Below are 17,744 nucleotides of genomic sequence, written 5' to 3'. Positions count from 1 at the left end.
TGAAGTGCCTTGCCCAAGGACACAACGTCAGTTGGCATGACCGGGAATCGAACTGGCAACTTTCGGATTACTAGCCCGACTCCCTCCCCGCTCAGCCATCTGACTCCTAATGTTGTTGCCTCCTGGTTGTCACCAGAGCCATAGAAAAAGAGAGTTGCGAAACTTCCATAGACTCCCATTGTTATCGAGGAATGCGGAAGTAAAGCGTGTCACATGCGACCTGTAGTTCCAAACATTGTATTTTCCACCGTTCAACCCCATTCATTTTCAGTATCTCCGAAGCAAGTTAGCTGGTAAATTGATGAAAATCCTGCATTTTTTCATATTTATACCTCCACATATCATTTATTATTAGTACTATTTCATATAGCTAGCTTTAGATAAAGTTTATCGTAAGATTATACCTTGTTAGATTCTAAATGCAGTTAGAGCTGTAGGTCTATCTAACGTAAGCAACACTTTTACTGAAGCTAGCTAGAGAGCATGTGTATCATAACCAGAAGTCAGTTGGTTTATATTCTGTCAAATTAGTTCTAGTTATTGGAGTTTGTTGGCATACAAAGTAATACTTCTCTTATTAGCCTAGTTAGTAGAGCTAGCAACAATGAATTGCAGATTAAGGGGTCCGAAGCAATTAGCTGGTAAATTGATGAAAATCCTGCATTTTTTTATATTTCAACCACCACATATGAATTGTTATTAGTAGTATTTTATATAGCCAGTTTAAGTTCAAGTTTATAGTAAGATATAGCTTGTTAGATTCTAAATGCAGTTAGAGCTAGACTGTAGGTCTAGTAGGCCTATCTAACGTAAGCAACATTTACTGTAGCTAGCTTGAGAGTAGGCTACATGTATCATAGCCAGAAGATCACCGGATCACTACAAACAAAAGGAGTGGAAGAACACTGGACATATTGTAGGCCTACAATAAAATGTTTTATTGAATGCAATTGGTTGCCTTGTATATTCTGTTCTATTTACCAAACTCCTTTCTTGTCTTAAATTGAGCAGTTGCTGGTGATAATGGTTAGATTCAACTTGCATCAAGTACTACAAATATAAGTGTTGTTAATGTGGTAAATTGTAAGTGAGCTGATGAATAAAAAAACCTTTAACAAGTCCTATTTACTTCAACAGTCGAAGGTTAAACGTTAAGTGGAACAATATAGTCCTCATTAGGCTACTGTACAGTATAGTACAGTTGGTACAGTATGGTAGCTAGCATAGCCATTTCTAGCTCTGCTTCACAATATTGCGTTATGTATTATAAGTTAATGTAATATACATAAATGTTAATAAAGTATCAGACATATACATGATACAACACACCAGTAACCAATTGATATTATGTGTTAATATACCGAAAATGTCCGTGAATCGAGATGGTGCTGCTGTCTGTCCCGTCGAAAACCATTCAAACAAGTTGACAGCAGTGGGGATTTTGGAACAGCAGCGAGCTTTTTCCCTCTGTGTTTCACTGGCAGTGAGTGTTCACAATGTATTGTATTTCACTCCATTCTTCACCAAAAATGTCAGGGAGGACTGCTTTTTGTAGATACGAGTCTACTGAAGATAGCCAGAATCTCGGATTTCTTTAAGCAAGCCTGTTTCATTCTAGCCTGGTCCTAACCAGACTCTCGTACATTGCATTTGTACAGAGAGTCTGGCCTCGCTCCATTGACAAGCGTTGACTTCTTTGTAGGCGGGTACTCTGTTGAAGTTTAAAACTATTGGATCTGCCCTGATCTGCCATAACCAATCGCTAGCGTTTGCCTTAGCCAATTCCTTTACCACTACTATAACAGAGCCAACTGCCGTAGCTGGAAAATCAAACTGTTCCCTAACCCCGTGTGGAGGAGGGCCACAACATCATGGCCACCAACAAAACTCAGCTAAACTTGTTCTTGCTCCGGCTTTAGCTCTTGGATATTCGGCAGTGTTGCCACAACGGACCGAATGGCTTTGCTCGCATCTTTCTCCGCCGCCATTACAGAACTACAACACAAACTAGCGCACAACATCTACGTTCTCAGCCACTCCCTCTGTTCGCTGATTCGCCGGTAGAAAATCAACCTGAAAAATCTGACTTACGTACCTCATGGCCAGACCTATGTACAGAAGCAAAATTAAAATTGAGCGGAAGTACGTAGGAGGGCAGAGCCAGGCTAGTTTCATTCATCATTTGCCTGAGAAAGCCAGCTGCATTGAAAACCATTCAAACAGGTTGACAGCAGTGGGGTTTTTGGAACTACAGCGAGCTACTTGAACCACGTGATCACGTGTCGACGAGATCAAAGCGTGTCGCAACTCTCTTTTTCTATGGCTCTGGTTGTCACATGCGTTCAAAAAGGAGGGGATGTGAGTACATGGTTTGGGAGCTGTGATTTGGTACCTGGAGTGAGAAGGGCAGCTAAAACGGAGAAACGTATCAACAGCGAAAATGTATTTAGACCAGCTACAGCAATCAACAAAACACCCCGTAATATGAACCAAAGAGAAAAACAAAGTTATATTACGGTGCTAGAATAGATAGGCATACTTAGACGCGAATTTCGAATTTGAAGGTTTGGCTATGACGTCTCACATTCTTTTGGGAAATAGGCTACTGGGAGGAAGTAGCAGATAGCCGGTTCTAAGTTCTCTCTAGTTCGCCAGCCAGGTTAGCAGACATAAATAGAAGTCTCCTAAGACTAACTTAACTAAAACCAAAACTATCACTGTCTTGCCGTTCTTACGGTTATAATTGTTAGTGAGTAGGTAGCCTACGCCAGGTAAAGTCACATAAGTTTTGTTCGGCCAAGACATGCTCTGAAACTTACTCTGAGACTTTGGGAATGACTTTCGAAAGCCTTAAACATTCTGCCATCCTATCAACTTTGTTTAAAATGGCTGACGATGTCGACATAATGGGAGCGTCTGAGTTTATTAAAGGTAGGTGAATTACGTTTAGCTATCTGCCAGCTAAAGTTTGCAATATGAACAGTTGATTGTGCAATAGTATAAATCATCCTCCGACTTCCCGTTTGGAATAATTAACTTATAGTCGGCAAAATGTAGTTTTTTTTTAAACATATTTTCCCGTCTCGTGAACTACCACACTTGATTGACCAGCCACCTAATTGTCGCTTGTGCGCATTCTAGACTAGTGAACTAGCAAGCTTTTAGGAGGAGGATGGAAATCTATTGTAGATTAGGCTAACAACAAGCCTTTAGGTTTAACTTTTTAAGGTTTGTACTTGGCTTTGGATAAAAGCGTCTGCTAAATGAATCGGCCTAGTAATTTTAAGGGATTTCACAAAATATCTTGAGTAGATCCTAATTTACCGATTTAGGAGAAAGTCTTTACAAAATAATGGGCGTGTCGGTCCTAATTGTAAGACTCATTTTTGTTTATAGCCTATATTTTTTGTTGTTACTGTAAGTGTATTTCTCAAAGCATTTTTGCGGTAAAACCAGCCCCTAAATCGGTGAAAACGTAGGGGTAGTCATTCAAGAGGACTCTTCTTAAGTACATTTAGTCATTTAGCAGACGCTCTTATCCAGAGCGAAGTACCCTATCACAAACAATCCTAAAATGTCTGTTGCTGGGAACGTTAACATTTTAGAAACACAATGAGCTTTTTAAAACGCCTAAATCGCAAGGGTATTATTGGAGTAGAGTTTCAGGGATGTGCAGTAGTCACTTATTAGAAACAGTGGCGATTTATTTAAAGGGGTCATTGACTGGGTTTTTGGGGTATTTAACACTGTTCCCTAAGGTCTCCGAATAGGGTATGTAACCAGGGGCGGATTAAGGTGGTCAGGGGCCCCTAGGCTGCTCTTTGTGTGAGCCCCCCCCCCTCCACATTGTATCTCTAGTCCTACCTTTAGAATGTTTTCTTTCTTGATTTTCTGGCAGAGAAGTCCTTAATGAGGCCGGTTAAATACGATTTGCGCAGAACATCATTTTCAATGGACATCAGAGACAGGTGATTGAGTCGGTTTTGGCCCATCGTGGATCTGAGTCTATTTTTAATTAGTCCCAGTTTCGAAAAAGAGGGCTCCCTGCTGGCGTTGGTTACAGGCAAAGTCATAAATAGCCGGAGTGCTATGTCAACATTTGGAAACACTGATTGTAGTTTCCTTGCTCTTATATGTTGCTGTAATGACCTTCCTGAGGTGTCCTCATTTTCTTTGACGAATTGTCTGACATCACTGATAACGTGAACGATGTTAAACGATGATGCTAGCTGACAGTCCTGCTGTGGATCATGGTTTCGACTGGATGTTGATTGAGATTCAGCAGGCTTGAAGAATCCTGACAATTTAGGGATGTGTTTTTGTATATCTTGGTCTCATTGTTCTTTTAATTTCTGTGTTTTGCGTTTTAGTGCTCCACTTAAATATTTTCTTTCGGCCATTCTGTACTATGCCATATAGCGCAGACAATCATGAAAATGATTGTCTGACATGATTTGACCAGGAGCAGCTGATTGGACAGATGTGACCCAAGTCACATCTACCCAATCTGCTTTTTTTTTATTTTTTTTATTATGGGCCAATTAGCGTCTTTATTTTGTTCTCGCTAAAGTACATTTAAAATATTAAAAAACAATCTGGCCAATCCGGGGCCCCCTGCACACGCGGGGCCCCTAGGCTGCAGCCTATGCAAGCCTGTGCCTTAATCCACGCCTGTATGTAACATTGGTTGGGCTGAAATTGGCCCGGGTGCTGTTCTATGCCCCCTGGTGCATCCTGTGAAATTGTCCTGGGAAAAAATGCTAGGTTTTCTCCCTTTTATGGTATGCTCATGAATATATATATGAGCTGCGCGCTGATTGGTTGGTTTTCAACGAGTGAAGCTGCGGAGCAAAAAAGCAACACGGCCAACAGCACTCACTGAAACATCGAACGTGGAGACTTAGAATAAAAACATGCAAATAAATCTATTGTGTCTACACAACACTGTTTTCAACAGATTGTTTCCACTTCTGTTGTCAAAGCAAACAGGATTGACTTAGGAGGGTAACGTTACAGTTTAGCAACCAAACCAAATCGTGATTCAACTCAGCTTCAGTTAGCTAGATATCTTACTGAACAATAAAATGATAAATAACCTGACAAAGATCTGGAAAAACATGCATAGTGAATTGTAGATTTACATGACAACACAGGTTATTTAATCGAATGAAACACAGTCAGGAACATGAAATGACGCATTAGCCCCATTGACAATAAACTAGTCTAAATCATCACACATTCTACCTATACTCTTGCGTTAGCAAGCTAAACTAGTTTACAGTCTAGGTGTTTTCGCTATCTAGCTGTTCTTGCATTCCTTGCAAATCAGCGTTAATAAAAAGCAGATGAGCTAGAGTCTAGCTAACATTGACTCGACGGGCATGGCTGATGTTTGTCTATACCGTAGCGTGGAAGATCCCTGTGCAGTTCGACCCTCAATTACACATTTGCTCGAACCATTTCACCAAGGACATTTTTGAAAACCTGGGACAATGTAAAGCAGGATTTGCTATTCACATTTATTCATTTAGCAGATGCTTTTATCCAAAGCGACTTCCAAGAGAGAGCTTTACAAAGTGCATAGGTCACTGATCATAACAACAAGATAGCCAAAAAACATCGCGAGTAGCCAAAACATGAAGCACACATTGTGAACAACCAAACATTGTGACAGTGATTCTGCAGCACTGTTCTCCTGATCTGGAATCATTTTTTATTAACTGTAGATCTTTTTACTCGCCACGAGAGTTTGCATCATTCATTCTGGTTGGCGTCTACATGCCTCCGCAGGCTAGCGTCAACGAGGCTCAACGTGTGCTCGCCAGCCAGATACTGAGTGTGGAGCATGAAAATCCGGATTCCTTGGTTATTGTGCTAGGCGACTTTAACAAAGGCAATCTCACTCAAGAACTCCCAAAATATAGACAATTCATCAAATGCCCTACCAGAGAAGGAAACACCCTGGATCACTGCTACTCTACAATCAGCAAAGCATACCATGCGGTCCCCCGAGCAGCACTGGGTCACTCTGACCACGCCATGGTCCACCTGATTCCTGCATACAGGCAGAAGCTAAAGCGCTGTAAGCCTGCTGTGAGGACATCAAAACAGTGGACCAGTGAAGCTATGGAGGATCTGCGGGCGTGCTTGGACTGCACTGACTGGGACATGTTCACGACTGCTACCAATAGTCTGGATGAGCTCACAGAGGCTGTGACATCATACATCAGCTTCTGTGAGGACTGCTGTATACCAACACGCACCAGGGTAAGCTACAACAACGACAAACCTTGGTTTACAGCTAAACTCAGAAGGTTGAGGTCAGAGAAAGAGGCCGCGTTCAAGAGTGGGGACAAAGACAGTTTCAAGGAGTCGAAGAACAGGTTTAGCAAGGCGATGAGGGAGGCTAAACGACTGTACTCAGAGAGGCTAAAACACCAATTCTCTGCAAACGACTCTGCTTCTGTCTGGAGAGGGCTCAGGCAAATTACCAACTACAAGCCCAGAGCCCCCCACTCCACTAACGATTCCCGCCTGGCCAACGACCTGAATGAGTTCTACTGCAGATTTGAAAGACAATTGGACAGTCTTGAACTACCCCTTCCCACCCAGGAGGCCTCCCACCTCCCCCCCTCTACAGTGACGACTCTCTCCATTCAGGAGGGTGAAGTTAACAGACTTTTCAAGAGGCAGAACCCCTGCAAAGCAGCTGGGCCGGACTCTGTCTCTCCAGCCACCCTCAAGCACTGCGCTGACCAGCTGTCGCCGGTGTTTACCCACATCTTTAACACCTCCCTTGAGACATGCCATGTGCCAGCCTGTCTCAAGTCCTCCACCATCATCCCTGTGCCCAAAAAGCCAAGGCCAACAGGACATAATGACTACAGACCCGTCGCCCTGACCTCTGTGGTAATGAAGTCTTTCGAGCGCCTGGTGCTGGCACACCTTAAATCCATCACTGACCCTCTACTGGACCCCCTGCAGTTTGCCTACAGAGCCAACAGGTCTGTGGACGATGCAGTTAACATGGCCCTCCACTTCACCCTACAGCACCTGGACTCCCCAGCATCCTATGCCAGGATCCTGTTTGTGGACTTCAGCTCTGCCTTCAACACCATCATCCCTGCCCTGCTTCAGGACAAGCTCTCCCAGCTGAACGTGCCTGATTCCACCTGCAGGTGGATCACAGACTTCCTGTCTGACAGGAAGCAGTGCGTTAAGCTGGGAACACAAGTCTCTGACTCCCGGTCCATCAGCACCGGATCACCTCAGGGCTGCGTCCTTTCTCCTCTGCTCTTCTCCCTGTACACCAACAGTTGCACCTCCAGTCATCCGTCCGTCAAACTCCTGAAGTTTGCGGACGACACCACCCTTATTGGGCTCATCTCTGGTGGAGACGAGTCTGATTATAGGTGGGAAGCGGCCAACCTGGTGACCTGGTGCAGCCAGAACAACTTAGAGCTCAATGCTCTTAAGACAGTGGAGATGGTTGTGGACTTCAGGAGGAACACAGCCCCACTCACCCCCATCACCCTGTGTGACTCCCCAGTCAACACTGTGGAGTCCTTCCGCTTCCTGGGCACTATCCTCTCCCAGGACCTCAAGTGGGAACTGAACATCAGCTCCCTCATCAAGAAAGCACAACAGAGGATGTACTTCCTTCGGCAGCTGAAGAAGTTCAACCTGCCAAAGACAATGATGGTGCACTTCTACTCAGCCATCATTGAGTCCATCCTCACCTCCTCCATCACCGTCTGGTACGCTGCTGCCACTGCCAAGGACAAGAGCAGACTGCAGCGTATCATCCGTACTGCTGAGAAGGTGATTGGCTGCAATCTGCCTACCCTCGAGGACCTGCACACCTCGAGGACCCTGAGGCGAGCGAGGAAGATTGTGGCCGACTCCTCCCACCCTGGACACTCCCTGTTTCAGTCACTCCCCTCCGGCAGAAGGCTGCGGTCTATCAGGACCAATACCTCACGCCACAAAAACAGTTTCTTCCCTTCCGCTGTTGGCCTCTTCAACAAGGCCAAGGGACCACACTGACTCAAATGACTTATTGCCTAAAACACTCTGCTTTTGCACTGCACCATAACATGGTATCTTGTACATTTGTATTTTTTGTAATATTTGTATTTTTGTATTTTTATATTGTAATTTACGGCAACTTATATTTATCCCACTTAGTACTGCTAGTTTATGTACCCTTAGCATAGTTAGTCCACATATTTAAATTTTAGGTATATGTTTATTGTATGCACCTTCCTGCCAAAGCAAATTCCTTGTCTGTGCAAACTTTCATGGCGAATAAATCCCTTTCTGATTCTGATTCTGAAGTAAGTGCCAAAGGGAAGAACCATAAGAGCATGTAGTTAAACAAGTTACAATTAAACAACATGAACAGCTATAAGTGCAAGTGTACCTGTGGAAAAAAGCAAGCAATAGTAATAAAACTATATATCACAGCGAGAACAAAAATATAAATCAGTTACCACTAACCACAAGAGCAACAAGTCTCTAAGCAAGAGTCATTGTGATCCTTGAGGAAACTAACATCGGGTCAAGCAAACCATTCCTATGTACCGTTGTACTCCCGCTATGAAGCAGCTCCCGCTGCTATGAAGCTGTTGCTGAAAAGAGGTGCGTTCCGACCTTTGTTCATCACAACCGCAAGCTGTAGTATGATTTTGTTGGTAACAGTTATTAGCAATACTAACGTATCCTGTATCTAGCACCTGCCTTTCTCCAGTTCTTTCAAATAGATAATCTAGACAGGCGTTAGCAATAGGCTAGACTGCTATTTGTTTTCTGGCTATTTTTTCGGAAGCTTCCCTTCTAAGGTCGACTACAGATGGTCTAGCTAGAGTCATTTGCTAAGTAAGGTATGTTGATGTGTTTTGAAACATATTTAGCATTCTACCTATGCTAGATACAGGAGACGTTAGCATTGCTAATAGGCTAACTGTTAGCGACAAACTCATACTTACAGCTTGTGTTTGTGATGAGCATACGGTTGGAACAGCACCTCTTTTCAGCAACAGCGGCTTAGCAAATCCTTCTTTAAATTGTCCAAGGTTTTTATTCAAAACTGTCTTTGGTGAAATGGTTCGAGCAAATGAATAAATGTGTCGAACTTCACAGGGATCTTCTCATAGAAAAACATCAGCCATGCCCGTCGAGTGTCTGGTTCCTAGGGAAGATTATGAAAAGTGTCAGCATTCCCAGTACACCCTGGAACACTGCATTTACGATGGTCCATTTTCAATATACTTTAAAATATTTCAAACTTTCTCCTTTGTTGTTCGCATGAAAGTACACGGAGCAGCGCGCAGCTAAACTAGTGTCTGAGATCCTGGGCCAGAACACCAGAGGGCTGGTCTGTATGTAAATGTTGGGGCGTGACAAAGGTGATGCTACATTTTTGACGTCACAAATACAGCTTTTTCAAAACCGATCGTTTTACAGCTGCAGTTTCAAGTTTTGATATTCATTTAGGGTCTTTCTGAAATGCTGAGTAAGACATTAACATGGTATCGTCTTAAACAGCCCCTCCCTGTAATACCAGTGTGTTTCCTGCTTTGAAAAGGTTAAGGTGCCCCGCCCAAGGCTTTTTTCACCCCACCTAAGCATTCTTGGAGAAATTGTTTTATTTTTATTTTATTGTCCATTCATTTATTGTTGCAATTCGGTCTTCCCACTAGGGCTGTCAAAATTGCTCAAAAATGATGTTCGAATATTCCCTTTAAAAAAACACATATATTCGAATATATTCGAATTTCTGGTTGCGCATTAGGCACGTCAATAACAGGACAAATTAATACAACGAGATACAACTACTTGTATACTGTAGGTAGGCCTAATTTATTTAAGTTTAAACATATTTAACAACATACACAAAAAGAAGTAAATGAACTAATGGCCAAGACCGCAGACCTTGGCCTCTAGCTCGCACACACGCACGCTTTCTCTCTCTCTCTATCGCTCTGTGCGCATAGCGGTGTAAAATGAACGACAACAATAAACAAATGCCGAGTTCTGATCAAGAGTTTTGTGCAAGCAATTTAAGGTTGCGATTCTTTTCCCAAATATGGCAGGCTTCATTCAGTGATTGAAACAAATAATATTAACATTAATTGAAGTTTTAGAGTATAGAACCGACATTGAAGCCTCAAGTTGCTAGTTGTTGAATGGTAAGCTAACTCTAGCTCATATAGCTTACACACTACTTAAGCTGTAGGCTCAACAAGTTTACCATCAACTGACCAAAATCAGAAATATTTCCAGACATCACTCTTTAGATTTTTTGGGGTTACAATCACTTTCTTTGCTGCGGTCAAGCTGGGTTCTGCACTTTCTGCCATCTTCCACGCAAGTCAACTGTCAACAGTGACGCTGAGGCGCGCGCCCACCCGCAAAGCAGACAGACGCGCCGCTGCTGCCGTGTTTTTTTTTTAAACATTTTTTTTACATTCGAATATTAATTTTCACATTCGAATTTCTGTTTTTAACCACTATTCGAATATATATTCGAATTCGTTGATAGCCCTAGTGCGGGAGCTGGTTTTTAGTTCCCACTTGAGGTCACGGGAGAGGATAGTGCCCAGGAAGCGGAAGGACTCCACGCTGTTGACTGGAGCAGAGGGGAAAGAACACAGCCCTGAGGGGATCCAATGCTGATGGACTGGGAGTCAGAGACATGTTTACTCAGCTTCACGCACTGCTTTCTGTCAGACAGGAAGTCAGTGATCCACCTGCAGGTGGAGTCAGGCACGTTCAGCTGGGAGAGCTTGTCCTGTAGCAGAGTCGGGACGATGGTGTTGAAAGCAGAGCTGAAGTCCACAAACAGGATCCTGGCATAGTGTCCCAGGGAGTCCAAGTGCTGGATGGTGAAGTGGAGGGCCATGTTAACAGGTGTTGAAGCAGTGGAGGCTTGACAGGGTAGGAAGAGGAGGATTGTCCTCAGTGACATTTCTTAAAATAGTATTTTTTTTTTTTTTTACTTTCAAAAAGTTACTTTTTAGATAAAACTATACTAAATATATTACTGTCACCGGAAAATTTATTAAAATACACAATATTAAACTGAAGGTCTACGGTAACTCAACAGCACTCTCTGTGATAAAACCATGGTACGTTAAATGTGTGTTGCCATCATCAGTAGCAGCTAGTAGCTAGCTACAGCGTGTGCGAGAGCAAGCACTTTTCTCCTCCAGAATGACTAACCCTACCAAAAAGTGAGGATTTTTAAATCAAGAACCCCTTTCATTTATGGGCTACACGGAATAAGTGAGAACGTTAGACTGTACGTGTGAAGGTTCAAGGGGTACTGTGCGACCTTAGGAACAGCGGCAAAACAAAAGCAGGGAGCACATAAATGCCGACATAAGATTCAAGCTTCTGGGGAAAAACCGCATTGACCAAATTTGCCTACCTGGTATTAATAAAGTTATCTGTATCTTGTTTTTCCTTTTTTTAAACGGAGGGTTTCTTTTGTAAAATGGTCCCATGCCCGCAGTGATTAGATGCGTCTTTCCCTCTTGGTCAACTGGCCCATTTTTTTCTTCATCCTTTGTGTTACAATCAATACAGTATGATACTATATTTGCTACTGAGAGCTATGGAAGATGTAATCGGCTTATTGCTACAAACAACACGCCGTAGTTTGATTTTATCCTGTCCTCTCCGATTTGAGTAACCAACCGCCACTGTGTTGAAGATGTAGGTGAACACCGTAGACAGCTGGTCAAGCACAGTGCTTCAGGGTGGTTGGAGAGACACAGTCTGGCCCAGCTGCTTTGCAGGGGTTCTGCCTCTTGAACAGTCTGTTAACTTCTCCCTCCTGAATGGAGAGAGTCGTCTCAATGGTGGTGGGGGAGGGGGCCTCTGGGGTGGGTAGGTGTGGGTCAGGACAGACCAATTGTCTTTCAAATCGACAGTACAACTCATTCAGATCGTTTTGCCAGTTTAATGGAGTGGGGGGTTCTGGGCTTGTAGTTGGTGATCTGCCTGAGCCCTGCCTCAGACAGAAGCAGAGTTGTTAGCTGAGAACTGGTGTTGTAGTCTCTCAGAGTACAGTCGTTTAGCCTCTCTCACCGCCTTGCTAAACCTGTTTTTCGACTCCTTGAATCTGTCTCGATCCCCAGTCCTAAACGCTTCCTCCTTCTCCAACCTCAAACTTCTGAGTTTAGCTGTGAACCAAGGTTTGTCATATGAACCACTATTTGTCATATACGTATGCTGCAAACCATAAACAGGGTTTCCACAGGGTTTTAAAAAGTCTTAAATTCTGAACTTAAAATTTAAGAAACGGCTAGATTTTCATCCGAGGTCTTAAATTTAATCTAGTCAAGTCAAAAAAAAAGTTTTACCCTCGTTCATTTCCAGAAACGCTGACCGCATCGTTTTTATAAAGTAGCAAAAAATTATTGAGTCGTAGCCTACAGAGCGGAGCTCCAGAGTCGTTGCTACAAAACCAGCAGAACGCTGCCCTTAGAACGTTGGTTCGGTGTGTTGTAGTTCTTTCTGTGGGATCTTGGTGTTGGTACGTATGCAGTGATAAAACTACAAATCCTGTGATAAATGCAATACCTGCCCGCGAAATACGTCTGCGTCTCCTCACAGTTTGTTAAAGTTCGGCTACGTGTGGAAAATGGGAAAGTGTACTTTCAACGAGACATGGCTAGATCACAGCGATATACGCTGTTGGTTACAAGCGGTACCCAGCTCCAGGTACGAGGCTCGCTGCAAACCTTGCCAAAAAAATATTAAATTGGGTGTGAACTGTGAAGGCGCTGGAGTCACACACTCACTCACACACTTTCTCTCTCTATTTGAGGGCAAGTTTGTTTTACCCTATTTTTATTTTGGGGGTAAGGTTTTGGGGATTTGGCACGTTGTTGGGTGTGGAAGGTTACTAATGTGATTAACCTATGTGTAAAATTAATGCTTTTTCAATTACTGAATTAATTTAAATAAAATGATTTTTTCAGAATTTCTTTGATTTGATTTGAATTTTGGTAATGCATCGTGTAGGTCTTAAATTTCTATCTTTATGGTCTTAAAAAGGTCTTAAATTTGACTTACTGAAACCTGCAGAAACCCTGATAAAGTACATAAACGATAACGTTTGCTAATTGGTTTATGGTGATCGACAATGTTCTCATTGTCATCTGCCTCACACCCAAAGTATTTCCATTCATGGCTCTTCCACTTTTCTTGTCGACAACCTTTAGTGGTGCCCCTGCAGCATTAGCTGCTTGTCGCAATGTCTGTGTCTTCTGATCAGTGTTGCCAATTTAACAACTTAGTCGCTAGATTTAGCAACTTTTAGCAACAAAGAGTCTAATCTAGCGACAAACTGTGCTTGTCAGCGTCCGACTCTGTATGGGTACCGTGGTAAAACCCGGTACTCGGTACTACCTTAACTTCAGAAATTCTGGTATTGTACCGTAATTTTCGTTTGAGGACCGACTTGGTACCTGAGTACTGTTTTTGTGTCAACACGACAGACACACTAGACACACACCAGTATAACTGCTGTAAGTCACAGCTAAAGTACACATTTGTAAAGTGTAAAGGTAGTACCTCTTTCAAGACACAAGACGGGTGTTGTCACCATTTGCAACATACAGTATTGGTAGCAATATTTTCAGAAAGATCAAAGACACGATGAGGCGACTTTTATAGGTTGAGCTGAAATAGCCAGTGACTAAAGTGTCTCTTTGCTCCTACAAACCAGAGCCATAGAAAAAGAGAGTTGCGACACGCTTTGATCTCGCCGACACGTGATCACGTGGTTCATGTAGCTCGCTGTAGTTCCAAAAAACCCCACTGCTGTCAACTTGGTTTGAATGGTTTTCAATGAAGCTGGCCAACGGAAGTCGCTTTCTCAGGCAAATGATGAATGAAACAGGCTCGGTTAAAGAAATCCGATATTCTGGCTATCTTCAGCAGACTCGTATCTACAAAAGGCAGTCCTCCCTGACGTGTTTGGTGTAGAATGGAGTGAAATACAACATTGTGAACACTCACTGCCAGTGAAACACAGGAAAAAGCTAGAGCTTTTTTGTCACGTGGTTCCGGTAGCTCCCTGTAGTTAAACAAAACCCCCACTGCTGTCAACCTGTTTGAATGGTTTTCGGTGGGACAGACAGCAGCACCATCTCGATTCACGGACATTTTCGGTATATTAACACAGTCAATTGGTTACTGGTGTGTTGTATCATGTATGTCTGATACTTTATTAACATGTATGTATTATATGAACTTATACATAACGCAATATTGTGAAGCAGAGCTAGAAATGGCTATGCTAGCTACCATACTGTACAAACTGTACTGTACCATACTGTACATACCAAACAGTAGCCTAATGAGGACTATATTGTTTCACTTAACGTTTAACCTTAGACGGTTGAAGTAAATTGGTCTTGTTAAAGTTTTTTTATTCATCAGCCCACTTACAATTTAGCCTACCACATTAACACTTATATTTGTAGTACTTGGTGCAAGTTGAATCTAACCATTATCACCAGCAACTGCTCAATTTAAGACAAGAAAGGAGTTTGGTAAATAGAACAGAATAAACAAGGCAACCAACTGCATTCAATAAAACATTTTATTGTACAATATGTCCTGTGTTCTTCCACTCCTTGTGTTTGTAGTGATCCGGTGATCTTCTGGCTATGATACATGTACAGCTAGCTAGAGTAAAAGTGTTGCTTACGTAGACCTACAGTCTAGGTCCAACTGCATTTAGAATCTAACAAGCTTACGATAAACTTTAACTAAAGCTGGCTATATAAAATACTACTAATAACAATTGATATGTGGTGGTTGAAATATGAAAAAATGCAGGATTTTCGTGAATTTACCAGCTAACTTGCTTCGGACCACTTAATTTGCAATTCATTGTTGCTAGCTCTACTAACTAGGCTAATAAGAGCTATATATAGAACACTTACTTTGTATGCCAACGAACACCAATAATTAGAACTAATTTGACAGACTATAAGCCAACTGACTTCTGGTTATGATACACGTGCTCTCTAGCTAGCTTCAGTAAAAGTGTTGCTTATGTTAGATACTAGCTAGACCTACAGTCTAGCTCTAACTGCGTTTCGAATCAAACAAGCTATAATCTTATGATAAACTAAAAATGAAGGATTTTCATCAATTTACCAGCTAACTTGCTTCGGAGACACTGAAAATGAATGGGGTTGAACGGTGGAAAATGCAATATTTGGAACTACAGGTCGCATGTGACATGCTTTACTTCCGCATTCCTCGATAACATGGGAGTCTATGGAAGTGTCGCAACTCTCTTTTTCTATGGCTCTGCTACAAACAAGCTCTAGTTATGGATAGTAGCCTACTTGTGCTTTCCAATCATTGTCTAGGTCTGATGGAAAAGCATCAATCCATCTAGTTAGTTGTTTTATAGTTCTGTGAGAAGCCTTTAAAAAAGAAAACTAGTCACTGTCAAGTTGAGGTTCTTCTTCATGGTTTCCGCGGATCCTTAAAAAGTCTTAAGTCTAAAATCAAATACCGTATTTCTTTGATTAAACGCTGCAACGTTTATTACACAATGTTCATTTTTGGTGCAGCGTTTATTCAAGGGCGGCGTTTAATTAGAGATTTAGTGAATTGTAGCTGCAGTGCGGCCATAGACAAACAAAGAATAGACAAGGTCAAACACAAAGCCTAGTGTAAGTCTATTGAAGTCTAGTCTAGTGAAGGTGATGTATTTTTTCTCTTAATTTTTCAGCCCCTCCATACGTTTCTCAGCCTGGTTTTCCATCGTTATTCTTCTCCTGGTGTTCCCAATGGCTAGTCACTACTGCAGGGCTGTGCCACGGTGGTGGATTTTCAAGTCATATCATTTTAAATTATTGTGCTGTCAGGGGGTGCTGCAGCACCTCTAGTTCCCGCGGCCATGACGCCAACATTAAAAGCGGGCATGCTCTAGACTTTATCTTATTTCATGGACCTGAAATGTTTTGGAAACATGTTGTTAAATGACATCATTTTGTAAAATTAAAATTAAATTATTCAATGTACTTAACCTCATGTTGGAAGTGGCTGTTTTAATATTCATATCTGAAAGAATTATAAAAAATATTGATGGGGGCGGGGGGGGTTGGGTGAAGAGTCATTATGCGGGCCAATATGAACCCCACCCTCTCTGTGACGAAGTTGTGGAAAATTGGGGCTAATCTGATCACCCCAATGTTATTATTTTGTACTTGGGCACAAGATGTGTACACTAGAGCTTTGTATTTTTTACCATGAACTTGTTTGTTTTCATTCATCTGCTGGGTTTACAATTGCGACCATTTTGGTTGCATATGCCCCCGAAAGCGCTCTCAAAGAGCTTTTTTGTCAAGTGACAAGCTAACCAGCTCGCAAAATCTATAATATTAAAATTGTAGTTGTGGTGCTCCTTAATATTTGAGTTAATGAAGGCAGAAATGGTTATTAATTAACTAAATCTGAACTCTAACTGTGGTACAGGTCTCAAATTTCATTATTTAAGGTAAACTGCATGGCAAAGGCACCTTTTTAAGGGTCTGTTGACTTTCTTTTTAAACAACTAAAGAAATGTTCTGTAAGACAATTATCACAGACTTTCATTGATGTATTTTTGTTATTAATGTATATATTTATATTTTTTTACAGAACGACTGTATTTTGCTACACTGAGAAGTAAGCCCAAAAGCACAACAAACACGCACTACTTTTGCACGGATGACGAATTCATTTATGAAAAGTAAGTTTATTTTATATTCACTTATTGTGTTTCAATGTTGTTGTTGTTCGTATCAACCAGGCATGCAAACTTGTCACCAAATCAAACTAAAATTGCAGTTTTGAATCAATCCGTGTATCATTCATATTTTAATTTTTCAATTGAGAATCTAAAACCAACAAACGAAATACATTAACAGGCCACGGGTCAAACTTGATTCAGAAATTTAGTTGTGACCTGGCAGTTATTAGGTGTGCTCACGCCTTCGGGGAGCACAACCATTGTTCTCTCACATATAATAATATATAGCTTAGTAGGATGAGACGCAGTGCTGATGTGCGAAGGGTGGTGGGTTCTCATCCAGGCAAAGGTATAAACTTTTTTTATTTATTATTCTGACAGAAATGACAGTTTCAAGTCTTCTGGTTAATCCCAGTGTAACTATCTATTATGTCAATTTTACAACATTTTGAAGGAGGAATCTGCCATTGCTGCTTGCAGCTATATTTATTTTTTATTTTTGCTCCCCTAAGGATCCGTCAATATTTGGACTACACAGACAACGTCGGTGTAAAAGGTTTTGTCTTAGTAGCGATTGAGTTGCTTGTATTTTTATTCACGTTCCGTTGCACGGTTTAGGCTGAAATTACGTTTTGGTGGCAAAAAAGTGCCTTGTGTCAACAAAGGGAACTCAATGCTAGCCTACGTCACAACGTCAGCACACGTTAGCAACGACGCATGGATACAACGTGCATAGATGTGCTGTTGCACAGCGAGTATCGTGCCGTGGTGTACTAACAGCACATGTACATTTAAGCAAATCAAGACTTGCATGTACAGTAAGTAATGTCACGTTAAATAATGTATTTAAACTCAAACTTGTGTGGTGCGTCGCTGTCTCCAATGCCACAGCCTAAACTTTGTCAAAAAAAACATTCTAATTTCCGGCGCTTAAGCCATTTCCCCCTAGCTTAGCAGATGGTACTGTTTGAATCGC

The 17,744-nt window shown here is 41.9% G+C and overlaps 1 protein-coding gene across 2 annotated transcripts in view; it reads left to right on the top strand.

Moving 5' to 3' along the window:
* The first annotated feature begins 2,390 nt into the window (after window positions 1-2,390).
* The window catches only part of cdc14ab (cell division cycle 14Ab), a 128,828-nt gene continuing 113,474 nt past the window's right edge, over window positions 2,391-17,744 (top strand). For both annotated transcript variants that reach the window (XM_067230676.1, XM_067230675.1), the window contains exons 1-2: window positions 2,391-2,931; window positions 16,678-16,768. In XM_067230676.1, coding sequence (XP_067086777.1) covers window positions 2,835-2,931; window positions 16,678-16,768 — 188 coding nt within the window. In that variant the 5' untranslated portion in view covers window positions 2,391-2,834. The remainder of the gene's footprint in view (window positions 2,932-16,677; window positions 16,769-17,744) is intronic.

The sequence above is a fragment of the Osmerus mordax genome, chromosome 27, assembly GCF_038355195.1.
Source record: "Osmerus mordax isolate fOsmMor3 chromosome 27, fOsmMor3.pri, whole genome shotgun sequence".
Lineage (NCBI taxonomy): Eukaryota > Metazoa > Chordata > Actinopteri > Osmeriformes > Osmeridae > Osmerus > Osmerus mordax.
This window is presented reverse-complemented; position numbering and strand designations above follow the sequence as displayed.